The sequence below is a fragment of the Candoia aspera genome, chromosome 2 (genome assembly GCF_035149785.1).
Source record: "Candoia aspera isolate rCanAsp1 chromosome 2, rCanAsp1.hap2, whole genome shotgun sequence".
In the NCBI taxonomy this organism is placed as follows: domain Eukaryota; kingdom Metazoa; phylum Chordata; class Lepidosauria; order Squamata; family Boidae; genus Candoia; species Candoia aspera.
In genome coordinates, this window is record NC_086154.1 from 149,426,069 (window position 1) to 149,453,777 (window position 27,709).

Below are 27,709 nucleotides of genomic sequence, written 5' to 3' on the forward strand. Positions count from 1 at the left end.
CTAGTCCATTAAAAAGCTTCTTCACATGAATTCTACTGAATTTGTAAATGGGATGTATTACATCCAGCAGCCCCAACTTCCTATTTCTAAGGGTAGCCAGGTATATCATAGAGCTGGGAAGGGGGAGAGTCCTTTCTGACTTTAGTGAACCATGCCTGATGAATTTATCATCATCATCATCATCATCATCATCATCATCATCATCATCATCCGGGATCATAGAGGTCCTCAAAAAGAGGAAAGCTCATATGATGTATTCTGTTACAAATATAATTGTGTTTGAGGAGTATTACATTCTCCTCATTTAGAAACTGCACCTTCATATAGTTCATGACTACCAATGGCATTTGGACAGTATCACAAAATCAGCATGGCCCAAAGCAAGTACAGCAGAGACTGGAATGAGCATTTCCTCTCCAATGTATGGCCTGCATCTATCCATGGTACAAACATACACTGGCAACATCTTTTTATGTGGGTGTGTCCCCAATGAAGTTGCCTTCATCCTGTTCCCAGCCCATGAGTGAAGAGTAAAAGTATATTTTAAAGTATATTTTTTACATTTATTCTGGCATAGATAGCCTCAAGGTGTGTAAAATTTATTAAGCTTTTTCACCCATTACTTTGGAGCAGTGTTTCTCAGCCTTGGCAGGGGAATTCTGGGAGTTGAAGTCCACACATCTTCAAGCTGCCAAGGTTGAGAAACACTGCTTTGGAGGAAAGTGAGGTAATGGCAGAGACTGGGAACAGAGACAAGATAGGGATTAACAAAGGGTTCAGCAAATGTCATGCCAGTATTGTCATCTGCTGACTGGTAGATGGCTGGGTAGCACACCACAATAGGGAAAGATCCATGGACTTACCAGGATGGCTCTTGCCAAGTCACTCTTTGAGCTGTATTTCCTCAATTTTGCAATAGGAAACATACAGCTTATATTAGTTTATACTAAAAGTTCTTTATGAGGCCACAAGATGGTTAAATTAAGCATATTGATCCAGCTAAATCAGTCAGTTTGGCTAGAATGGAGATATAATACAGGTACAAACCAGTTTGGAATTCTTGATCTCCTGCTGGTGCAAATGATATGAGCAGGCAGAAGCAGGAGAATTTCCAGTCTGATACCAGAAGGTTTTGGTGCAAGGCATTTTGAACTACAGGAAGCTCCCTGCTCCCCTCTCCTTTGGTTAGTCAATCTCTTAGAAGCTGTTCTCATTTTGACTCATTTGACTCAGACTGGTGTTTCACCATTGCTACAGCTTATGTTTCAAGGGGATAAAGTTGATTTAGTAGGTTGAGATGAGGGCTATGCACTTAAGCTCTTAGAATGAAAAGAACTGGGCTTAAGCTTGCATGGAACCACTACCCTCCATCCTGGAAGCCCTGGTTCTTCACCCCAAGGGGGAAGGTTGGGAGGGGACCCAGGTTCCTGGGTTCCATCATGAAAGATGGGGCATATGGGCACCCTTCCTCAGTGTAAGATGATTGAGAGCTGTTGTTGGGGAAGGGTTGGAAGACATGATTCTTGGGTGGTAGTCATTCCATTTTAACCATTCAACAGCAATTTTGATACATAACATGCTATTGGTCATTTCTCATCATGCTCCTGGCCAGGGAACTTCCTTGATCCAAGAGCATCAACTCTTAAGGCAGGAACGAGCCACTTTTTTTTTTAACATGCTAAAAGAAAAGAAGAGTTGCAACAAAGCACATGTCCCACCTCCTCTTTGAGGCAGTTGGAGGAAGTGGAAAGGGATGGGCGGGGAAAGGCTGCAACCAGAAAGCATGTCATTAGAACATAGAAGCCAGACATGGGTGTCTTTGGAATCATGCTTCTCACATGGACCACTTGTGACCACTTGGTGTACAGACTCTATAAACACCCAAGGTGGGACAGCCTGCCTTCAGATGAGTTCTCTTCTGTGACCTGCCTATCATCAGTGACCTTATCTTGTATGGTATGATTGCATTGAGATTGCCCACAAATTTATGAGTGCAACTCTTATGTATCTGATAATCCTTGTTTTAATTTTTGCTTAAAAGGAATAGACATAATGCAGATATTTATAAGCCCAGGTAAATCAAATATAGTGAAATTAATTAGAATGATCTCAGGGTGCTTCCAAACTTCAGGCTTCTAAATTTACTCAGTCATTGCTTCTCTGCTATAGATTATAACAACTAATTTTTCACATTTAGTCAGTACAATACTTCTGTGTGGAGATATTTCAGGTTTTTTTTTTCAGTCTACTAAAAATGTAATTTAACTGTGTGGGTAAGGGGCAATAGTTAAGCAATATATTTATAAATTAATTTTAACATGCTGACACAATTTTTCCAAGTTATTGTATTTTCCTGTATTTTTTTTGAAAAAGAAAAGCTGAAATGGATTTTAGCCCAAACGTAAAGGCTTACCAAAAATACTGCCAAAATTGAGCTATCTGAAAAGATAATAGTGAAGTATACTAATAAGAAAAGAGCAGCATTAACTATCCAAAACATCACTGAACTCATCAAAGCCATGCTTCTTTGAAAACAAGTGGGGGATTTTAGAGATTGTGCTATTGTTCCACTCCTTACAAAAAGAATAAAATAAAATTTCATGAATTTCCAAAAGAACATAAAAGAAGCATAAGAAAAACACATGAGACAGAAATTTGATGTTGAAGTTTTATAATTGCCCCATCTCCACCCCAGGGTAGTAAAGCTTTACGGCGTGAATTCCAAAATAAATATCAGTGGGGAAGCACCCGGACCAGGAGGATTTCCAGTGGGGTGAAAGAGTTTTATGTTTTACAGACCCGTTCCTTTCCTTTGGGTGCCAGAATATCCCCCTTTCTTCTTTCTGTCAAAATGCCATTTCTTCCTGAGTGGAATAACATGCTATCACTGCAGCAGACAAGTTACGAATGCCAGATGGAGCATGCATCTCATTCAAACTTCTTGTGGAAAGCTTGGGAACCCTGGCTTTGAGACAATTTGGAATTTGTCTTACTGATAAAACAAGGTCCACTATTATATTTAAAATATTGTATTCCATGTGGCTACCACAGAAGGACTATCACCATCATAAAAGGAAATACTGTGTGTGCAGGGAGATTTCTCCTGTTTCTCATTTGATACTTTGGCTTAGGGATGTAAAACCAAAAATTGGTTGAATGGCCAACTTTTTCACCCAGAAAGTAGTCAAGATATAGCTATAATGTTTTACCTTCCCCCATATTCTTTCATTTTCAACTGATAAACATAGATTTATCTTCCATATGCAAATGTTTCTTTCCTAAAATCCATTTCAGCCAAGGAAAGAAGGGCTTTGAAGGAGAGATCATAGCCTAACTCACTTCATGTGGTGTCTTTGTCTCACTCCAGAATTATGTCTTAGGTACTTATAGTGTAACAAACTGCAAACTGGGCTTGTTTCCAACAGTGGGTCTGCTTGTGAACTAACACACCAGCCTGCTGTTTGTGGCTTCGTGACTCTGCGTATGATCAAGGAGTAAAGTAACAGAGTGAAGATTCTGCAGGATCTTATGTGTGATGCCCCAGCTCCAGTACCTTCCAGGACATTTGGATCAAGCTCCTGAAAAACAGGTACAATGTGGCATGGCCAGCATTATATCTGGGGTGGTTTAGACAATACATGCTATACTGGTCTTACCATTATCACCTTTTTCCTTGGAAATGCACAAGCCATATGGTGGGACTTAATGATTGTGTGAGTGGTCAGAGCTGAGTCACTTTTTAGCCATAGTCATACTGGGTGCCCTCGGACAAGAGATCCTTTTTCAGCTTCTCTTCCTCATTTATCCTATGAGGAACTAGCATGATCCATTATTGTAGAAATTACTACTGCTTACTCTACTGCAATTATTGGTACTACAATAGCTACTGGTATTACTGTTACAATTGCTGTTACTCTCTTAGTTACTGATTTGCTGTCCTTTTCTTGGATCCTTTTTAAGTAGCCCAACAATAAAAATCACCATCCCATTTCTGCTTCTATAAGCTGTCCCTGTACATGCATCTAAGCATGGCATTCATTAGTTTGTTCTGTTGAAACAAGGCAGTGGGAAAATGCCTGGCATTAAAGGTCTCTCTCTCTCTCTCCCCCAGGCATGAGCATCAGGGTGAAGCCACCATGTCCTGGGAAGGGGTAGGAGATAACCAGATGAAAGATTTGTCTTCAAATCACTGCTAAAGCAAAGGAAGGATTGGGCAAGGGGGTGGGGTGGGAAGCACGGCAGGAGTCAGAGGCGAGGCGACTCCTCCTTGCTGTCTCATACCTGGGTCTGAATGCGGTTGAGGCCACGGAACCACAGGATCTGGCCGCGGCGCAGCTCCCGCTCAGCGTGGTCAATTTCCTCCTCATCTTCTGCCATTTCCTCATCCGTGATCTCATCCTTACCAGGGCCATGTCCTGCCTCCTTCAAGCATTTAAGTTGGCTGGTAGGGATGGTGGCAATGACCTGCAGCAGGGAGGAAATACCTAGGCTCCTTTCAGTCTTTTCTCTGTAGAAGATCATTGCAAAGTTTCAATATTTTTCAGAATAAAATTTAATAATGGCGATGGACCAGGAAAGGGATCATGGGGCAACCATAGACTGCTCAATGAAAACAATAGCTCAGTGGGCCACTGATGTGAAAAAGACCTATTCCATGCTAGGGGTGATTAGGAAGTACTGTAGGCTATATTACCTTACAAAAATATGCAGTTGTATTATAAAAGCACCATAATTACTTTATGTAAATCTATAGGGCAAAGGGTGAAAAAGAGCAGCAACAGGTTTATAGGTATGGAGCAACTTACCTATGGGCAAATTTGACATTTGGAACAGGAAGGAAGGAAGGAAGGTAGGTGTGGGAAGAATGAGACAGTATAGAATGTTATGCCTGGTGCAGCAAGAATGACCAAGATAAGTTTTTCTTCTCTCCTGTTTCATATTTTGTGGGGCATCACATTGAAAACAAGGCCCAGAAGGAAACATCAGTACATATGGAGAAGTAAGATAAAGCATATACCAGTGTAAATGAAAATGATTTCCTTACCTGTCCCCAGACGAGTTCCCCGAAGCCCACAAAAAGACACCACAGCCATTGCTCTGCATTCAGTGGAGAACAGCTGAATGGCTTTCCCCCAAACTGCACAATGAGGATCTGTGGGGGTGGGGGGAATAGAAGGATGGTAAGCCAATAGCCAACTTTTTAGTATTAGAAGAGGCTTGACTGAACAGGACAGAAGGGAAATCAGTATCAGGTTCAGGAAAAAAACAGATGGGAACAGATCCAGGATGGGAGGCAGGCAGGACTCCTCAGGTAAATGTGAGAATAGGGTTTGAAAACAAAGGACCAAAGGACCAAAATATTACATGTTGCAGGACAAAAGTATCAGAAGACTGAGGAGGACAACCATAAGTCTACAAAGCAAGTGAAACCTCTGAGACAGACAAGCTGTCTAAATACAAATAATCCATCCGTCCATTCGTCCATCCGTCAGCCCCATCAGGTAGACCAGACCATGAAAGGCTAAAACTATTTTAATAGAGATTGGCTACAATAACAGAATCTTGCATTCCTCTTTTCCATCTTTTTCTAACTCCATCCAGCTCTTCACAACCATTTGCTGCAAGCTTATACCTGTATGCCAAAGGTGCCCAAAACAATGGTGCAGAAGATGGGGTTGCCAAAAATGCCATCAAAGACATTGCGCTCTCCATGGATTTTGCGGGCATTGATCTCATTGAAGAGCTGCATCATGACAAAGGTGTTAAAGATGATGGTGTAATGCTCCGAGGGTGGGGAGTGCAGGGGAGCATTGCGGCCACTGTCGATGTCAAATATAACCTCTCCTGTGGGTAAGGAAAGGAGGTAAAGCAATGCATCATGGACAGAGAATACCAGATCCAACCAGCCAAATTCATCCCTCTGCTGAAGTTCCAGGTTGGTGTTGTACTGAATGGGCAAGTAAGCCCCCACTCTGGGTTGACTCTCGCTGCCTACCTATCAGCCCCTCATGACAGATGGCAAGCTGCCAGCTCAGACATCCAAATCAATGTGTTGGGATTGGAATTCTAGATCTTCTTGAGGGATGCAAGACTTCTTGTGGGAGAGATCTTTACTTCAGCATGTAACAAAGAGGGCTTCTCCCCCAACCCCTCCCTTTCCAGGGGGAAAAGCTTTGGTTCTCTTGGAAACTGCAAGCAGCACTCCAGGAGAAAAGGAGTAAGTAGATGTGTGTCAAGGTGAGTGGGAGGAAAGGAACTAAGACTTGCCTCCAGCTCTGATTAAAGTGGAATTTCCGCATAACAGTTGAATCTAAAGGAATTTGATTCAAGCCTAGTCTATTCTTTAGAGAAATAGGAAAAGAGTTAGCTAAGAACTCTACTAAGTTTAATTTTAGTGAATGTTTATCATCTCTCATATTTATTGTTTTTATACAAGCTCAGTCACTGTGGGGGGCTTTGTAACTTGGAACCCCTTTACATCCAAGTTGCCTCTAAACTAGGAACAGACCAATATCCTCTTGTGGTCTTTACCAGAACTTTCTCTTTTCCAGTAACTCTTTCAAGATGCTGACTGTGATTTTAGCAACCCTCTATTTTTATCTCCTCCATCACTAATTGTCTTACATGTGACTACTTAAAGTTGAAAAGGAATCTTTATCTCTTTCTTTTTTCCAACTAAAGGTTGATTCTATTTATAGGATGTGAAGTTGATCTGTTTCCCAAAGGAGGGGGTCGGATTACCCCATCTGCATGCCTTAGTGCTACAGGACAAATGGTGGCACTATGGAATTTACTTTTTTCCCCCTTCTCTCATTTCTTCCCTTTTAATTTGCCAAAAAAGTAGCACAAGTCATAGAGCTCTCTCTCACATCCCAGGCTTATGGATGAGGTGCCCCTGGAAGATAATTGTGGCAGCCATAACTACTGAATTGCTAAGGTGAGGCAGGAGGCAAAACTAGGGCATACAGATCCAGAAGGCTTCTGGGACAGTAGATGGACCTCCAATCTTCTGCCCTCTAGGTTCTACAATTCGCTTATAAACTCACCCACAAAGAGGAGAGTGAAGATGATAATGAGCTGGTACACAGCATGGCCCAAAATATTCTTCATCATGGTGCGGGATATGAGGGGTTTGTTGCGTCCATATGGCTTGCGCAGCAGCAGGGCCTCAGTTGGGGGTTCGGTGGCAAGTGCCAAGGAAGCAAAAGTATCCATAATGAGGTTCACCCACAGCATCTGTACTGCCTTGAGTGGAGAATCCTTTAGGAGAAATTGAGATTATGACATCTTCAGGAAGAGAAGAAGCACATACCCATCCATCTCTATGCATCTTAAGACATTACATCAATGGGCTGCTAAGAAATGGGCAGACTTTCAGTCACCACCAACAATGGATCAGTTCACAAATCCTTTTTTGTAACATAATCAGTACCAGTCAGGGCTTCTGGTATCTGGGGCACGCTAGGTGAACTTCCTCAATGTGTTGATCTGTGTACCACCACAAGGGACATCTCCAGGCAAAAGAGATGGAGGCCTTGTAGGAGAAAAGCCATGTTCCACTATGGTAATAAAAATTCAGAAGGTGTCTAGTAGCACCTTTGTCTGCTTGTTAAGCAAAAAAAAGTGCCACCAGAATACTTCTGAATTTCAGTTCAGGCCTGTGCTTCAACTAAGAGTGGAGCATATGAACAGCTGACTAGGAATCAAAAGGAGGAGGACATGGAGGAGAAGGAATCCATCAAGAATAAAAGGACAAAACAAGGCAAGTCTTGCTCTCCTGAATTTACCTGCTGAAGGACAGCTCCAAAGACTCGTCCTTGTGCTCCTTCATTATTCTTTTATTTTAAACTGGATTGAATTGGATACTCCTTTAAACAGAAGATGTCACTGAACAGAGTACTGTATCGTACAGCTTGGGGGTAATTTGTAAGGTACAATTGACAGGTAGGGAGCAAGTTAATTCTTTTATCTGTGACCTCTCCTGCCTGTTATTTCCCTCTGGAAATCTCTGCAGCCGTGTTAGAAAATCAGCAAGGAGTTAGGAACCCAGTGTCTGCCTTGAGCTGAGTCTCTCTGCTCCAAAGACTTGAGAGAGATGCTGATATCAGAGCAGAAATCATTGGGCTAGATTAGCCAAAGGTATGACCTGGTGTAAGGAGTTCAAATGCCTATCAGTTCAGTCTGTTTTTCACAGATTAATTAGGATATGATATGTAATAATCTGGACTAGAAGAGTGATTCAATGCAACAACAGTAACAAGAACAACTTTACTTCCTTATATATTTTGTTTCTTTCTTTTCTATTTTTCTTTAACCTTTTTTTCTTGCACTTTCTGCTTTTTCTTTGATTTCCTTCTTTTCCCTTTCTTTCTTTTCTTCCTTCCTTTCGTGTTAGTTTTTAATCTTCTTGTTTAAAAGCTATAATAAAAATTATTTTAAAGAAGAGAACATCTTTACTTTAATATTTGCAGCATGTTTCTGACACCAAGTAAAACAGATTCTTGCTCTTTCCCTTTTGATGGGAGAAACAGGAGGATTTGGTACAGTGCCTATCCTTGTTAGCACAATCCTTGTGCTTCTTTCCTTGGGAAGTAGAGCAGAAGTACTAAGGGTGCTTCAGAGAGTGGGGAGGGATAAGGTAACTATAGTACTTAGAGTGTGGCAGGTGATCAGGAAGAGCAGCCAACACCCACTATTAATATTGGGGGCTGCTGGGGCCAACTCTGCTCACCATAGCATAATTTTTCATCTTTTTTTAAAAAAATGCTTTACAGTCAGATTAATAGAATATGTATACGTTTACCGATGTTCATCTGATTATTTTCACACACACACACACACACACACACACACACACACACACACACACACAGTCTTTTCTGAAATGAAAAGGTGATAAATGCATTTAGTCCAGAGTCTAAAATTATGAGATTATGAGATGTACCACTAACTGGAAGGTAAGTGGGTAATTCAAGATATCTCAGGAGTGTTGAGGTTTTCCTACTAACGATTAAGACTGCTATTGTACCTAATCATTTTGGCCGGGTAAAGAGGTTGTATTTGATTGTCTCCTTTCACGTGCTTGATGCAAATCGCCTGGGGGGAGGAAACCTGCCCGGACTTGTTTCTCACTTCCTCTTTTTCTCTGTGCCGATATGTAGCCAAGCTAGGTAGCTCTCAATGAGAGCTAAGTCCTTTAAATATGTTTTGCTTTTGTTTTGCTTTTTGTAAATAAATTATTTTTATAGAAATGCCTGGTGTGTGACTTTTCTGATCTCTCCTGGGCTAAAGGCTTTCCCAGCATTCTGCAACAAGGAGGACTCTGCCTGCCTGCCTGTCTGTCTGTCTATGAGGTGGAATTTTGGGTCAGCCACATTTTCAGGACAAATCTTACACTTAATGGATGGCATCTTTCAAGAGTCATTTTCCATTCTGTTTTATACATGTCAGAATGCTAAGAAAGTTCTGAACCCAGTGCCTTCCAGATGTGCTTGACATGTGTGCTGGCTAGGGTCAGGCTTCTACTGAAACCCAAATTAATTTCCTTTCTAAGGATGATTCTCACAGTGTCTCTTCAGCAAGATGTGCTGAAAGGGAGAGGGTTACAAGAATTTCAGCAACTCAACTATTTCCCAACATCCAACCAGTGTATCTCCCAACAGATACTACGGGAGACCCAATTCAACATAGTGGTTAAGGCATCAGGCTGGAAACAGGGAGACCGGGAGTTCTAGTCCTGCCTTAGGTACGAAGCCAGCTGGGTGACCTCGGGCCAGTCGCTCTCCCTCAGCTCTAGGAAGGAGGCAAGGGCAAACCACTTCTGAAATCTTGCCAAGAAAACTGCAGGGACTTGTCCAGGAGTCAACACTGACTTGCACCAAAACAAAACAAAACAAAACAAAACAAAACAAAACAAAACAAAACAAAACAAAACAAAACAAAACAAACAAAACAAAACAGATGTAATGGTGGAGTCGTCCCTGTTTTAGTTTTTACTGAGTTTCCGTGAACCAGCAAACTGCCAGGTCTTTTCACTGATAATGAAGGAATTTGCAGATGGCTCTTTCTAAAACCTTCTTCTGAATCTTTATTTCTGGGGACTGATCATCACCTCTGAGAATTTTGGGATTTGTAATTGTATCACACCTGGAAAGAGACTTAGTCGGAAAAAGCTGACTATGACCAGCGTGGGCAATCTAGAAATCTCTGCTTTTATATCTTACTACCTGTACAGTCATGCCAACATTGGCAGGTGTCCTCCAGTTGCCCTCACCATCTGCATTCTGGAAGCTTTTTTTAAAATTTAAATTTATTAACAAGTAACAATTGACAATTGACAATACAGTGGAGCATATATAAAAGTAAAATACACATAACCTTATTTAATTAGATTATCTAGAATCCTGGAACTGGGTAGTAGACAATCATTATGCCTTTGTTTAAAGCAGTGGAATAAAAAAATAATCCTGTCTGTTATTGTAATACAGTACTGCCATGTTTTTAAAGTCAGATATTCCATTAGGGTGATTTTCCAGCATCTCTGCCACCATTTGGAGATATGCAAATCCTTTCCTGTCTTCCAGGATCTTGCTACTATCTCTTTGGCTGCAACCAGTAAGAAAACTATTAATTCATTATGTTTCAAAATGTTTTTTGGATTATCAAAAAACAGAAACAAGAAACAAAAATCTAGGAAATAGTTGCCCTAACCTGAGAGAGACTGTGCTGACTTCTTATTTTTCCAGGCTTTCTTTTCAGTTTTTCTTTAGATGTTGGCATGTTTTATTAGTATTTTTAACTAGGTTTTGTAAATTGCCCTAGAAGCTTTATTGAAGGACAATATGGAAATTTTTAAAATAAACACATGTTTCATAATTATTGTTTCTATTCATTTGTATATTTATGCAACTTTCACTGATCAGCTAAGCATCCTTTGTATAGACTGGACGACAGTCTGTATGAAAGATTTCAGAAAGTGGAATGAATACACAATAAAATAGAGTCGAACTTCACCACAACTCTGATCAAAGCTGGGAAAGATGAAGGCATTTTTCGGACCTTTTGCACCTATGCTGTAAATTTCATGGGGATTATTTGACTTTATACTGTACTGTGTTCCTCCCTCCAGTATGCAATCTGATTCTCAAGCTTTAAATGGACTGACCCCATAACACAAGTTCTGAGTAACTGGGGCTGAAGCAGTGTTTGACTGTAGCTGTAACCTAAGTTCAAAGCAAGAAATACATCTAAGTAAGAAGTAGCTAGCTTCTATGTGCCCACATGCATATGTTTTAGCTGGAAATGCTTTGCTGACCAGTTTACTCAAAACTGTCATTTGCAGAAAATAGCAGATTGTGTGGCAGTAAACCCCTCCCCCTCCCAAATGGTTTCATGTATCTATCATTGATTGTACGGATTGAACCAAGACCTGATGAGTTCCAGGGAGGATTTTAAGCTGATTTATTGGTCTGCATTGTCCTATATGGCCCCTGACATCAGGAATCTTATCATAGAGCAGTGTTTCTCAGCCTTAGCAAAAAATTTTTTTTTTTAAAAAGAACTTTATTGTCAGCCTTAGCAATTTCAAGATGGGTGGCTGGGGAATTCTGGAAGTTGATGTCCACCCATCTTAAAGATGCCAAGGTTGAGAAACACGGCCATAGATATTGAGAAGTTCACAAGAATGTGTGTCACAAAAGGCATACATGTCTCCTTCTTGGGATGGCTTTATAAGTTTCCTGCCCTCAACCAAATATGAGAAACTGAATGTACTGTAGTTTCACAATGCTTTTGCTTAGATTTCTGTTTCAGCAGAGTGGAACAGTGAGATTTGGGGGAAAAAGATACCTACTGTTCTGGATAAGAAAGCTCATTGATTGGAACACTTCAAAGGATGTCACACAGAGGAATGCCAAGACCTGTTCTCTACCATCCCAGAGGGCAGGATGCAGGTTAATGGATTTAAGTTACAGAAAGGCAGATTCCAGTTGAACAATTGAAAACACTTCCTAACAGTAAGAGAAATTCAATGGTGAAACCAGTTACCCAGGGAGGTGGTGGGATCCGCATTGAACGGTCCTCAGTCAGGAATCTTTTTGTATTCTTACATGGAGCATGGATCTGGACTGGATGGCTTAATGACTCCTTCTAAGTATATGATTCTATGGATATTTTACCATGACCTGATGAGGGTTTATCTCCTTTCTCTTAATCTCTCTCATCTTTGAATACTCATTTTCTGTTCAGTTGTCCAAGTCACACACTCACACACTTTTCCACCCAGGACTTGAGAAACAGCTTGTAGAGGTGATTCCAAAAGCCCTCTTGTGTGTTTTCCCAATATCTAGGCCGCCCTGCATCCTCCATTTACTCCTCCACCTTGCAATGCAGCCCACCTGGGTGATGCAGGCCCCAGTGAACGCTACGATGACGGCCACCACATTGACGGTGAGCTGGAACTGCAGGAATTTGGAGATGCTGTCATAAACATTGCGCCCCCACATCACTGCCTTGACGATGCTGGAGAAATTGTCATCAGTCAGGATGATGTCCGAGGCCTCTTTCGCCACATCAGTACCTGCTATGCCCTGAGGATGACACGGAAGTAGATGGTTGGTACATTTTTTTTTTGGTGATGGGCAAGAAATCTCTCTTTGTTCTCTTATGAGAACAAACACATAGACATCCATCTATGGCCCCAATAGATGTCTATTCTGATAGTAGTTGAATTGATCTAATTCACCCATTGCTTTCCTTCAATAACAGTTTGTGCACATTCTGCCTTCCATGTTATGATAGGAAGGTCAGATCATTGTGTTGGACAGCAGACCATTAATTACATATCATCCTCTTTCTTTTCTTTTGGTCATGATGTTCTTTTTCCCTACAGATTTCAGTTTATTTAATATCTTTTCAAGCTAACCCTATGCAAATTAAAACATATATGTTTGTTTAAGGGTATTATTTGCTTTACTGTTGTAGGCTGGACATTTACATAATAACAGAACAGTATACCTGAAAGCAATGTAGGTAAGACAAAAACAATAAAAGACAATCAAATTTCATAAGCCAGCATGTCTATCAAAATCTATTCTTTCCTCAAACCCAGTGCCTTCCAACAGTAATGGGGAATAAGATGGCAATGTTCCTGGAGATTTCACTAGACTGATCGTTTAATTAAAAAACTTACAATCTCTGATTGGGACCTGCCCAAGCATTGGCCAAGTAGGGGGGAAATTAGCTCGGCACACCAGGTAAGGTATAAAAGGCAATTCAATAAAACATGCACAACTGTCCAACCTCCACTGTTGAGCACATGGGTAGGCATTCCTAATAAGAGATCTTGCTAAATTTCCCCTCCAACAGTAGGACACCCCATCTTGCCAACATGAACTCCCTTTTATGAGGAGCAGGGAGAGTATGATCCAAATGTTTCAGGACCAAGGTCTCTAGAGCGGTGGTAGAAAGTTTTTGACTTGTTGCTTTGTACATCTAAATCAAGCACTCTCTGCTTAACTTTAGCCAGGGCTTTTCCAGGACTGAGATGAGTAGGGCGTGGGTTGAGAGCCCGTGGTGTAATATTTCATAGACTATATGCTACTTCCAGGGCATTTGAGGATGCAGCTGGGTTTGACTGGCTCTATAAAAGATACCTGCTAGAGATTCCCCACAAACATTCCTGGGTAATCCCTGATTCTTTTTCCCCCAGTTGTCCCCTTTTGACATTCTCTCCCTCTCTCTCTCCTCTGATCTCTCTACCAACATCCCCTCTTCCTTAGGAGAAATAAGCACCAGCACCTTATTTATTTATTGCATTCCTTTCCCTATGGTTCTCTAACACTGTGGGAGGAGAACTATGTTAGTCTACGGTAGCCAAAAATCAGGAGTTTGGTAGCACCTTTTCCGACTAACAAATTTTATTAAAAAGCATAAACTTTTGTGAACTACAGCTGACTTCATCAGATGCGTGGAATGGCTAAACTGATGTAGCATTTAAATTGGGATGAGGCTTCCCTCCCCTTCCCCTCCGCTATCTCAGTTTAAACTCTACATCAGTTTAGCCACTCCATTCCTCTGATGAAGTGAGCTGTAGCTTATGGAAGCTGATTTTTTTAAACAAAATCTGTCAGTTGGAAAAGATGCTAACAGAGTCCTCCTGATATATGTTTCTCCAGGAAGTTTCTAAATAGACCCACATATTAAACAATAAAAAGATAAAATGGCATTGTAATTCTACAAGGTTAAGAAAATGAAGAGAGACAGCAGAGGTATCTAGCCAGCCACCAGGAGAACATGGATAAGGACCTTTGATACACTCATGCATGTGCGCGCACACACCTATATATACTGTAAGTATGTGTGTATACAGTGTGTGTTTGTGTGTGTATACACACATACATACACACTGTATGTGTGTGTGTGTGTGTATATACACACCCAAATACACACACACACAGTATGTGTGTGTGTGTATACATACAGTATATGTGTGTGTGTATATGTATATATTCAGTATATATATACAAACACATATATATATATACTGTGTACGTGTGTGTGTGTGTGTATACTGTGTGTGTGTGTGTATACTGTGTGTGTGTGTGTGTATACTGTGTGTGTGTGTGCGTATATATATATCTATACTGTATATATACACACACACACACAAGGCTTGCACACAAGATGACAACATTTAACTGAAGGGACAGGAATACACCCAATCATACCAGATAGACAGAAACTACTGGAGACAGCCACTTCCTCAAATACCCAGGCCCTGTGCCATGAAGGGCTTTATAGCTGATGAGCAGCACCTTGAATTACACCTGGGAGCCAGCTGGTAACCAATGCAGCTCATGAAGCAGTGACGACACACAGGTGTAACGTGAAACACCCATTGCTACCTGCACCACTGCATTTTGGGCCAGCTGTAGCTTCTGCTTGGTCTTCAAGGAAACCCATGTAGAGTGCATTGCAATAATCCAACTGTGAGGTGACCATCTGAAGGGTCTTCTGGTCAAGGAAAAGGTGCACCTGGCACACAAAGTGGACCTGTGCAAAGGTCCTCCTGGCCACAGCAGCCTCTTGCTTTTCCAGCAGTAGCCGCAACTCCAGGAGGACCCCCCCCCCACAAGACACACAGTAGTCCTGAATGGGGAAGTACAACCCCAGCCAAGACCAAAGATGAAAACAACCCAGACCTAGGGGGCCCAAACCACTACAGCCACTCAGTCTTGTCAGGGTTGAGTCTGTTCCTCCCTACCCAGACCTGAACAGCCAGGACACTGGCAGTTTCAACTGCTCAACCCAAGTTGAGATGTACAATTGGGTATCATTGGCATAGTGATGATACTGGACCCTGAACTGACATATGACCTCACCAATGGTTTCACATGGATGTTAAACAGGAGGACCAAGAAGGTTGAGCCTTGAGGCACCCTGTAGGTTAGGGGCTGCTGGTATGACTTCCCCACCATCAACACCAATTGGAAATGACCACTGAGGAAGGAGGTGAACAACTGCAGCACAGTGCCCCCCACTCCCAACCTGGTCCAGAAGGATGCCATGGTTAACGGTATTGAAAGCTGCTAAGAGATCAGCATTCCCAGCATCTGTGAATACAGCCGTTGCTCCTCAGATTCCTGCCGTATCTATCCTTGTCCATCACAGTTTCAGTCATACTGCCTGCCCTCTTCTCTCCCCACAGTCCCCCTGCCCCGAGTTCCCCAGATCCTCTGCCCCAGGTCCATGCACTCATACCTCCCCACACCCACCAGCTCCCCTCACCCCACCCAAACCAAACAAACCAAACGTTAACACCCCCCCTCCAATGCAACCAGTCTGGTTCCTCCCATGCTTCTTGGTCCCCTACCAGCTGCTCTGCTCCTGGTGCTCTGCAGCTACAAGGTATCTGTCCTAACAGCCAGGAACCACGCTGAGACAAGGAACAGGTCTCTAGTGTTTTATTGTTGCTACATAACAGGGAATCCTAACAAACTGAAGAAGCATGGGAAAAACCCAGACATATAAACCCCAAAGGTTAAGGTGGGCCCGATCGGTGTCTCTTGGAATGGCTACCTAATTCCTCAGTGCTACGCATGCGCTTAACAGCCTGGATGGGAGCCCCCTGCTCGCCATCCTTACTCATGACATCATCTGATCCTCTAAGGGATCTTCTACAGTCCCACTATATTGTACAGCCCCACTGAATTGTGATTATAGAAGGTCTCTTTCCTTGAATAGATTTATTTTATTTAATTGTTCATGCAATATTAATTTATCAACATCATACTTTTAGATATATCAATATAATGCATAAATAGGAGCAACCTCTGCAAATATGGGAGGGAAGTACATAATCATTTTAAACACTTCTTCCTTCCTGGCAAGCTACCCTTCATCTAACATAATCACATTTTATTCTGCATCTCATACATTTTAGTTCATCTTTATTATTTTCAAGGTAAGTTAGGCCGATGTATTGTTTCAGTTTTCTCCTCTTCAATGAAATAGCGTGGGTCCAGGTTACCTGAGGAACTGCCTCACCCCTGTTACATAGACCCACTCCACTCGGTCAGGCAGAGAGGGCATGTTACGGACCCTATTCATGAGGGACTGCCAATTGGCAGGGTCCAGGAGGAGGGCCTTCTCTGCCGTGGCACCTGCTCTTTGGAATAGGCTACCCCTCTAGATAAGACAGGCCCCCACTCTCTTGGCCTTCCAGAAGGGGGTGAAGACATAGTTATGCCACCTCGCTTGGGATGGGAGGGGGGACAGCCATTCATGGGGATGGTTGGCACTATGATGGTGCCAAGGATAAGAACTTATTGCCATCTTTTATATTTTATATTCTTTGTATTTTTATATTTGTGTTTGTATTTATGGGTATTTATATTTATATTACATTGTAGTTTTTTAGCAATTTATTATTTTATTATCTGTAAGCTGCCCAGAGTCGTCGTACGCAAGATGGGTGGCAGAGAAATTTGACGAATAAATAAAATAAAATAAATACAGAGTGGTCCTAATATGAGATACAAGCTAGTTTTGAGCTTTCATCAGTTGCCAGTAAAACACTTCAGAAATGTTTTTCATAGTCCCCCACCTGAAATATTTCGGTGTCACCCTTTCTTCCTAATCAGATATGTTTTGTGTTAATGAGTTGTGAATTCAGACAATTCTGCAAGGGAAGAAAAAGCCCATTGGCATTTTAGAAAATTTCTAGTCACTAAAGGAATTAGGATTAAGTAATTTAGCACAAAAGAGTATGCAAGCTTCTGAGTTTCCCAGAACTCTTTATCAGGCCAAGTGCTATAAGAAGAAAGAGGTGGAGAAGAAGGATCTGCTTGGCAACTATGCAAATTCTCCTTCATCAGCCATCTCATGATCCCCTCGGGGCCTGATTTCCTGAGACCTATTTGTCAAACTGAAAAGGTACAGTTGTTCAGTGGACTGGAAAATACTGTTGTATCAAAATACTTCATCACCCCAAAGAAAAATCACACAGCAAACTTCAAAATATATACGTTAAAAATTGATCCTGCAGTTTGCATCTCAATCAGGCATTTTTACCAGGATTTCCCTTTCTTTGCAGTAGGCCTCTCTAGGACAAAATTTCCTTTTTATATTATTTAAGGAGGTTCTTCTAAAGCACAGAAAAATAAACTAGTCTACAGGCATTGCTGATCTTTGTCATGATATTTTCCAATGGTAGTTTAAGTGTACCGTTAAAAAACATTTTCCCCCCAATAAAAATATATATCTGCTAAAATTCCAGTCTTGACCCCTTCTACCCCTGATGACATCATCATCACTCCACTTCCATGAGAGAGAGGTGAAAAAAAATGGGGGAGAAGTGCTGTCATTATTGTATATGACAGTATATACTGTCATTACTGTCACAGGGATCAGACGTTTAGAAGATTTATAAGTCATTAGTGTTGATCCTGTCTAGGAGTGAGTTATAAGTATCTGGTAGTCCTTTATGAGCCAAAATAAGCCCTGGAATAAGTTCGTGCCTCCCAATTCCTATTTCTCACACTTCTCAGTCAGCAACTTTCTTGGAACCTTAAAACAAACAAAGAAAAAAAGTTTGTGCCTCTTTCTCGCTTTGAGATTTCAGTCAGAATTCCTAGAACTTACATGGTGGCGTCACAGTGCCAGGTCATGACATCATAAAGCCAATTCAGAGTGAGGAAGCAAGATGATTGCATGTTGACGTTTTGTTCCTGTATACAAATGAACCTTAACGAGGCAATTGTTTCAACCCAGCCCAAATTAAAACTACCATAAAGAATTGGTAGCATATACTGCAAGCTTGCAATACAGTATATGTTCAAGGTTGTGCAAGCCATGTAAAGGATCAAAAAGGCCTCAAATAACAAAGACCAGTTTGAATCTTGTTAGTTTCACTATAAATATATTCACTCAGCACGCACCAGTAAAGTGGAAAATTTGGAACTGCATAAGCTCATATTGACCATGAATATATACAGATAGACATCAACAGCTTTATAGCCAATTTATTAGGAATGTAGTTTTACGCATACTTACCTCAGACCTAACTCAATTGAAGTCAGTGGTGCTCACTTCCCATTGAATAGGTTCAATTGATAACACATTCTGACTTTTTTTTAAAAAAAGTTCTTCAGCTAGTTGAGATAAACCTCTAGCTTTTTAGTTAGATGTGTAAATAAACTTGCAAAGGAGCCAGTTTGAAGTAGAAACCCCAACCAAAAAAAGAAGCACCTAACCAGCACTTATTTTGTTTATTCTCTTCTTCCTATATGAATATCTGGCACAAAGAATAAGAAATCCTGAAATCCTTGTTATCAACTTATTTACTTGCCAGAGCAAGGAGGGAGCGACACTTACTTTTCAAATGACATTACTGCTCCTGATCTGAAAAAACAACCACGGAGCTAAGCTTTCCAACCTTTCCTCTCTCACCTTGCAGACTTGATCAGTGGCCGCTGCTTACCCAGAACCATTTTGATGGCCAGCAGGAGTGGGCTGGTGGGCGCTAATTGGGTCTGTCATCTTTAATGTTTTTTTAAAGCCCCAGCTCCAAGTGTTTGATTGACATTTAAATTAGCTAATGGTTGCCCATGGCTGAGCCCCTCAAGTTGGATTTGATCCATCTAATTCATAACTTTGGCATTGACACTGACACAGAGTAGCAGGCTAAGCTGGAACTGGCCCCTCTCTTTTCAGTTCAAGGTCGCCTGTTCACCTGCAAGGTCAAATCCTGGAAAACGCCCCCTCCCTGCAAATCTGCAGAAATTGCTTATGCAAGCAGCATTAACTGAGCGACGACTATGATGTCCCCATGGCACCTCCCTGTCCCCAAGTCCCTCGTGCAATTTGTATTCAAAGATTTTTTTTCATGAAAATGGCAATAAACAGATAAACATACATACAGTCTTTGCTTGCTTTTTAAAAAGGCAGACAGCCTGTGTCGAGCGTAAGGGAAAGGAAGGACTGATGGTGGCTGGGCCAGCCTTGCGTTAACTAGTACGTACATCTGTCATTGCAGCTGCGACGCCAGGAGGATGCTGGGCTCATCCCACAGATGAAGGACATGCTGTGAGCTCTCTTTTTATATTATGTTTCTCTTCACCCTAGTTCCCTGTGAAGTGGATGTCCCTGTGGACACAGGGGAGGGAATTCAGTTCAGCTCCTCTTACCATGGCAAAGCCCACATCGGCCTTCTTGAGCGCGGGTCCATCGTTCGTTCCATCCCCAGTGACAGCGACTACCTGGCGCTGGTCCCCAATAGTGCTGTCAATGATGCCTTGAAGGTCAAGAATGTGAGTTAGCTAGTAGCGAGTGGGCTACGATCCAAATACATCCCAGAGCTGTTCGCATCTTTATGTGGACATGCTTTCAGAGAAAGTCTGAGCTGCAGATCTGGAGTCTGATTGCAGGAAATGAATCCAAATCCCAGGAGTTCTGATTCCCACCACCCCGTTTTGACGGATGAGGAGGTGGGTGGTACCTTACCTTTCACGAGGGTGTGCTTATCAGTAGGCGACGATCGCGCTAGAACTCGCAGCTTTGGCCAGATTTTATCAAGACGTTCTTGTTCTATCTAGAAGCACAGAGAAGTCGTATGTGTAGTACAAGAGAACATAGGAAGGTGCCTTAGGTAATTTCTGCACTATCAGTGTATAGCATCTTCTGGAGCCATCCAACCATCACTGGCCAGAACAATGCAGTCGGGCTTTATACCACTTCAGTGATGGCTGGGTGATACTCTGGAGGTGCTGCAAGTCCTTAGCGTGGAAGCTGCTGAATCTGGCCATTCATCATTTCTAGCTCACTGTTCTCTCAGCTGATAGGCGCTACAAGGATAGCAACTGTAGATCTCTTATATATATTTTAGACCACAAATCCCACAAATCTTGCTACTCTCTACACCAGCCAAGGGTGAACGAAAGCGAAGTCCAAAATATCTGGAGAGCGTTGGGTTGCCTACTTCTCTGGGTTTTGGCAATAGATCTTCCCCCCACCCCCACCCCCAACCCCTCCAGGCGGAGTGAACCCAGGATTTCCTGCAGACACAGTCTGTGTTACGGCCTTTCTCCAGACAGGGCTGAGACTTACACAGTTCCCCCCAAGTTTGACATGCAGCATCATTTTTTGGTGATTGCAACATCAAATGCTTGGGTCATCAGAGGTAGAAGAGTGACATCCTTTCTCATATGCAGCTGAATGTGATAGGTAGCACAGAAGTAGCTTGGCAATCAGTAAAATGGAATAGAGTTTTCCCCCTGATATGCCAGCTTTTTGTTTGTGGGGAAGTTTTAAAAAAATGGTGAAGAATGTTCCTAATGAGTGGAGTTGATGAAAAACTGAGATTTGTTCAACTTGAAGGTCTCCTGTTTAGGGGGATCCTCTTCCTGATCCCCAGAAGAACTGTCATCTAGGCCAGCCCTGGGAGAAGGAAAGGTGCTATTTCAGAGTTCATCTCCCTGACTTTGGAATTCCAGGAGCAGCACCTGCCCCAAAGCTTAGGACCACTTCTGGGATACCTCTCCCTTCTCATTGCGGATCCGTCGGTTGAAGTCCTTTCCCTCCAGGCATAAGAAGTCCTCCCCTGGCTGGATGATGCCACATTTGGCAGCAATGGCCCGAGCTGTGTTGATGTTGTCTCCTGTCACCATACGGACAGTGATGCCAGCACGCTGGCACTTGTGGATGGCCTCTGGCACCTGGAAAGGGGACACATGGAATATCTAATTAAAGGCACTGATTGTTTATAGCCTAATATGCCTCTTGAATCTTCCACCCCAATATTGAATCTGCTATCCAGACTGGGAATTCTCAGCTTTACATTTCCAAAACATAATCAGATCTCCTTGCTGGATTCATATCCAAAGTCACCAGTTAAAAGTAGAGGCCAGAAAAGAAACTGAATCATAACCCCCAATCTTCTTCTTTGAAATAAAAGTGGCCAGCTTCAGCACATTTTTGTTTCACTCATCCAAGTTGCTAAGATATATCTACAAATATATCCTGATGTTGTATCACAGTCACAATGCTCAGCTAAAATAGATGGTTAATGTCAGGAGGACACAATCCTGCATAGGAGACATGTTATTCATCTTAGAAGCCCTTCTCCTAGTGCCAGATGTGTTGAAGTTGATGTGTTGAGTATGAAAGGTAGTCCTCGCTTAACGACCACAATTGAGACCGGAATTTTAGATGTTAAGCGAATCTGACTCAATTTTATGACCTTTTTTGCAGTGGTCATTAAGCAAATCACCATGGTCATTTAAGTGAACCACATGGTCATCAAGCAAATCATGCAGTTCCCCACTGATTTTGCTTGCCAGAAGCCGGCTGGGAAAGTCGAAAATGGCGATCATGTGACCATGGGATGCTGCGATGGTCATAAATGCAAACTGGTTGCCAAGTGCCCAAATCGTGATCACATGACCACAGGGATGCTGCAATGGTTGTAGGTGTGAGTACTGGTTCTAAGTTGGTTTTTTCAGCCCTGTCGTAAGTCTGAACTGTCACTAAATGAATGGTCATTAAGTGAGGACTATCTGTGTATATATTGAGAGAAAACTATTCATTGACTTCATTGGTATTTAATCATGTTCCCCATCCATAATGCAATGCTCTATCTTATTTTCTCACAAAATAATGAAAATACTTATTTGCACAGGATAATAATTAAAATCTATGTCTTAGTTCTTCATTCTCTGCACTAACAAATTAAAATATGTACCACAGGAATCCCAATACTTGTCATGCAAAGTATGCCTTTTTAAAAGTTGAAGGAGTTATGCTGATTTTACTAGTCCTGGAAAAAAGGGAAGAGCTTTTATTAAGCACAGAAATCCCAATGGATCTGGCCACAGGAAATATCCTTTAGCAACTTCCCCAGCTTCTCTCTGGCCTCTAAAAATGTATTAGGCTTTGCCAAACATGTATTTGTAGCCTAAGGATTAGAAACTTGATTTTCCCTTTTTGATTTTTCTTAGTTAGTTTTCTTGTTAGGAAGCTTAATTCTGGGCTCTGTTCTACACAACTCTGGCCTTATCTGTACTTCTACAGAATTGAAGCAGCTATGCATGTTTGGCAAAATTCTCTTTGGATCCAAATCCACCCCTCTACCTGTTAGGCTATGGTGGCTGCTGAAAGCCATCATTTTGTTCTTATTAGCCAACAGAACCCACACCCCTTCCCTGTTTCAGCTTTGATCAGCCATTGGGAAGAAATGGGAGACTGAAAACTAGAGTTGAATTCCCTTGACTCAAAAAAAACACCAGGATGGGACTGAGAATCCAAAGGGGAACCAAGGTAGGTTTGTTCACAGAAAAGCCACCTTTCTCCAGCCATTACCTCTGGTCGCACAGGATCCTCAATCCCCACCACAGCAATGCAGGTCAAGTCTATCACAATATCATTCTCATTCTCCCAGTCAGGCTCCTTCCCTGCTGGAAAATCACGGTAGGCTATGCAGATAGTTCGCAGCCCATCACATGCCATGGGCTCAATCACTTTCTTTACCATTTCATCACGGTCCCTGGGCCGGAAGGCACGTAGCTCTCCGTTGCTATTTAGAATGTTTGTGCACCTGAAAAAGGGATGAACACACACACACACATACACACACCAAAAGCAGTTTATACAGAATCCCTTTTATACTAGCTCAGGTACTAGTTCTGCCATGCAAGATACGCAATGACTCATTTATCCAGGTTGTTTATTACTGGAGTCTAAAAGAGAGTAACTTTTCAAAATGGGCTAGTTTTGATAAAGAAAAAAAAAGTTGTGCCTTTGAGTCATTATTGATTCTCGGAGACTGCCTGGACAAGTCCCTGCAGTTTCCTTGGCAAGATTTCAAAAGTGGTTTGCCATTGCCTGCTTCCTAGTGCTGAGGGAGAGTGACTGGCCCAGGGTCACCCAGCTGGCTTCCTGCCTAAGGCGGGACTAGAACTCCCAGTCTCCCAGTTTCTGGCTCAGTGCCTTAACCACTACACCAAACTGGCTCTTCGATAAAGAAGCCTCTGCACTATGCTGTAATTGTGCCTAAAGGTAGCTAAGTGGGGAAATGAAATCTCTGTCATGCTCCCCAATTAAATGTTTCCAGAACACCTTATCAGACTCACATCCATCTTCCAGCAACCCGTGTCAACCTGTGAGTCGCCAGCATGGAAGGGGAGTCAAGCTGGAGTGTGAATCATTTTGTTTGGGCTAGATGCTCCTTGCCCCAAGGTCATCGGGAGAGAAACTGTTCCAGCCATCTGCCAGCACTGGAAGGAGTGGCACAATGGGGGTAGTGGGGGGGAATTGAAGCCTCTGTGATTTTAAATGTAGAAATGTGTGGGAATTGGCATTCACAACTTTTTCCTTGTACTGGATGCTTCACTTCATTAAATAGATTTCTAGGCAATTGCTTATGAGTCTTGATTGAGTGAAAGCTCAAGCAATCCAGTCATCACAATCTCACGCCCAGGAATTCTGCTAATTCTGACTTTGGAGCCAAGTCAGGGCTTTTCCAATGACTGTTACCCTGAGAGTTTTAATTAACTCAACATTCCCAGTGTTAATCTCATACTGCTCTGTTGCTTTATTGTTTTAATGCAATGCTGCTTTAATAATAATAATAATAATTATTATTATTATTATTTGCACTTGTAAGAGTTGACGAGAGGGACTAAACTTATTCACAACTGTTCCTCCTTCTCCTTGTTCCCAGCCTCTAGGGATTTTTGCTGTCCTTCACATTTGGCCATTCTATTCATTGCTGATTGTCCCCATTGCAGTATGACGGTCCCTTTCACCATTTACAATGCAGAGCAGACTCACTTTTTGAGGACAATTTCAGAAGCACCTTTGCTGAAGAGGCGGTAGCCACCATCAGGCATGCAAGTGACAGTGCTCATGGATTTGCGGACAGAGTTGAAGGTGTAAACCTTGTAGAGCTTCTCCTCTGGGATGTGTTCACGGACAGGCTGGTAGTCACGTCGCAGATCAAGCACAAAGCCCAGCAGTGCACATTCTGTCTTATTGCCCACCTGGCGTGGCAGACCCCCTTCTTTTTCCGGAGGCTGAAGGAAACAGAGGGTCAGAAAGGAGAGACACCCGATTCGCTTCTTCCTCCTTCATCACTTCTCCACCAAAAGGTGTGTGCGTGAGGCTGGAGGTGGATTGGTTGAATCAAATTATTGGGTCCCAGAATTCAGGCTTGTAATAGGCTTTGAATCTAAGGCCTGTGCTACAGAAAAATTGATCTAATAGTTGTTCCTTCTGCTCAGGGAGCTCTTGGACATCTAGATCTCTCTAAAAGTTTTCAGTGTTCTCGTCCAGGATTTTTTAAGGAAAGAAAAGACAGTTAAAATGGCAATTTGGTAGCACACCAAGGTAAGTATTTAAAGCGTGATTCTGGAGAGTTACGCCTTAAGGGATTAAAAAAAAAGTCTCAGGACCCCTCCCTCTAGACCCTAGAGGTTGGGACTCAGATGTTGCTGGTTGACAATTCCAGCAGCTCTTGCCAACACAATGAGTCATGAGGGATGATGAAAGTTTTAGTTCAGCAACATCTGGAGGATCAGAGATTGTCACCCTGTCCAATCACTTTTCTCCAAATTGAGCTGACTTCTTCCACTGGAATTTGGTTGGATCAGAAGGAAATCAGGCAACAATCTCTGTAAGTCCCAGGAGTGGGAAGAGTTTAGCACCTCTCACCCTTATGCCTTCAAAAAAGAAATATTTTCCATGTGTGCTCCAAGACTGGGAAAGTCTTTCATTCAGCTGCCATTCCAAGTAGTCTATTTAACTCTGGAGTTAGTGGCCGTATATTCTCCTCTTTAAACAGAAATGCTACAGATGCTGCTGACCCTGCTCCAGTGGCCCTCACGTCTGGTCTGATCTTCAGCTGGAGCTCATTAGGGCCTCCAAAGGAAATAAAAACAATGGCTGAGTTTACTTGCCTAGGCTAAAATGGGGTTTGATGTGGTTCAGCCATTATCTTCTCCTATTTTCTGAACCAGACTGTCATGTTAAAAGGTACTATGATTTCTTTGTTGGGTTATAGCATTCTGAGTTGGGTTTTGTTATTTATTTGTTATTTTTATTTTATTTATCATATTTTTATCACTGCCCATCTCCCTCATACGGGGGACTCTGGGCCGTTATCCTGGGTTCAGGGTTTGACTCATTCATTCATTCATTCATTCATTCATTCATTCATTCATTCATTCATTCATTTATTCCATATAGCCACCCACTCAACATGTGACTCAGACTGGGCATACATAGTTAAAAACAACATATAACAATCACCTCCATATATATATTAAAACATATTGTGCTGGAGGCAATTTGAACAACCAGGAACTGTCAAAATAGGCTCACAAAACCTCCTGACCCAGTGCCTGGGGGAAAAGCCGGATCCAGTGTCTTTTGGCAGGTTTGTGACCATGTGAATCTTGGGGAAAATGCTATTCCATAGGGTAGGTGTGGCAACAGAGGAGGCATGTCTCCTGAATCCCACCAGATGCCACTGCCTGAGTGATGGGATGCCAACCCTGTTAAGTCTTACTGTATGGTAATCCAGGATAGGCAGTTCAGCTAATAATCAGGCTCTGTGCCATGAAGGGCTTTATAACTAACAACCAGACCTGAAAGTCCAGTGACAATGTTGTGTTACATGAGCATAGCAAGGTGCGCCCATAACTACTTGCATGGCTGTATTTGGATCAATGGTGAGGAGTCTTCAAGGGCAGCCCTGTGTAGTCCCCACTTGGACTAGACAAGAGGTGTCCAAGGCATGAATGACTGTAAATAGGATCTCCCAATGCAGAAATGGGGGCAATTGGCACACAATATGGATTTGTGCAAAGGCTGCCACCTGGTCTACAAGCAGGAGCTGAGAGTCTAGGAGGATCCCTGTATACCAGCTCTGTCTGGGGGAGTGCCACACCACCCAGAACTAAAGATGGAAAATCTTCAGATCCATTTTGTGTGAATTCAGCTATAAATTCCTAAATGGCCAGTTGGACTTTCTCCCTGTTCTTGAACTGCTGTAGACACATGCAGGAAACCTCCCTTTTTCTGTGAGTTCTGTCTCTCTGAGCTTCCACCTGTTTTCCTGCTTGCCATTCAAAATATTAACCAGAGATCAGCTTTCTCCAGCTGGATGTTTCCCCAGAACTTTTAGAGCGCAGCCTCCATTCTAGCCATTGGGGATTTTAGCTCTTCTTCATGTCCTGCAATTTTTTTTATTTCCTGCTAATTGTTCCCAACCCAAATGTCACTTCAAGTGAAAGTACAGAGGTAGCCTTACAGCAGCTGTTGGTTCTAGTTTTAGCCCCTCCCCATATCACCCTTATATTTTTGAACATCTTTAGCCTCCTTTTCGATTTAAAATAAATCCTAGATATTGGTATCATGGAGATAATAACACTGACTTATTTCACAGGGAGCTATGTTTCCCAAGACTGCAGCCAACATGGGTAATGGTGATGGGAGCTACGGTTTCACAGCATCCTGAGGATCACAGTTTCCCTAGTTACACAGTAGTACTGCATTCCTGGCCCAATCTAGCCTTAGGAAGAGTGTCCCCCCAGGGGGCTACTACTCACTAGTATCTTGGTGGTATAGGCACTGTTGATGGCAATGGCATGCACCAGCAGATCCAGTGTCTTGGATGTCAGGCTACTGGGATCAGGGGTCTCCTTGTAGTGAGTGTCACCCATGTAGGACTGCACAACTGTCATGCGATTGGTGGTAAGGGTCCCTGTCTTGTCAGAGCAGATGGCTGTGGCATTGCCCATTGTCTCACAGGCATCCAGGTGCCGGACCAAATTGTTGTCTTTCATCATTTTCTGTAGTCAGGAAAGGAGATTCAAATGTTTAGCTCTGTACACAGTTCTCCCCAGAGGACCGAGTGAACAAACCACCAGCCCACCCACTTGCACCCCCACAGTGTTCCCAGAATAGGCAAGGGCAAGTTTTGAGTCCTTGGCTTTTGGGAACTGGGGGATTTAAAGGACAAAATTTCAGATGCTTAATGTATCCACAGCGCCCCTTAAAAACCTTGACCCTCTCCAAATGCCAAAACATACATCTGTATTTTTGTGCAACCACCTCACACTGTGGACTCATATTCAGCTTGTAATCAACTCTTCCTCTGAGATCTTTTTCACAACCCATTCTGTATCTGTGCAACTGATTATTGCTTCATAAGTGA

General features: G+C 42.4%; 1 protein-coding gene across 5 annotated transcripts in view; it reads right to left on the minus strand.

Moving 5' to 3' along the window:
- The window catches only part of ATP2B3 (ATPase plasma membrane Ca2+ transporting 3), a 121,713-nt gene that overhangs the window by 15,715 nt on the left and 78,289 nt on the right, over nt 1–27,709 (minus strand). For all 5 annotated transcript variants that reach the window (XM_063294231.1, XM_063294232.1, XM_063294228.1 and 2 more), the window contains 11 exons: nt 27,102–27,344; nt 24,325–24,566; nt 22,855–23,089; nt 21,033–21,212; nt 20,002–20,089; nt 19,686–19,792; nt 12,396–12,587; nt 7,047–7,260; nt 5,633–5,844; nt 5,045–5,152; nt 4,282–4,464 (listed from right to left, as the gene is read on the minus strand). In XM_063294231.1, coding sequence (XP_063150301.1) covers nt 4,282–4,464; nt 5,045–5,152; nt 5,633–5,844; nt 7,047–7,260; nt 12,396–12,587; nt 19,686–19,792; nt 20,002–20,089; nt 21,033–21,212; nt 22,855–23,089; nt 24,325–24,566; nt 27,102–27,344 — 2,004 coding nt within the window. The remainder of the gene's footprint in view (nt 1–4,281; nt 4,465–5,044; nt 5,153–5,632; nt 5,845–7,046; nt 7,261–12,395; nt 12,588–19,685; nt 19,793–20,001; nt 20,090–21,032; nt 21,213–22,854; nt 23,090–24,324; nt 24,567–27,101; nt 27,345–27,709) is intronic.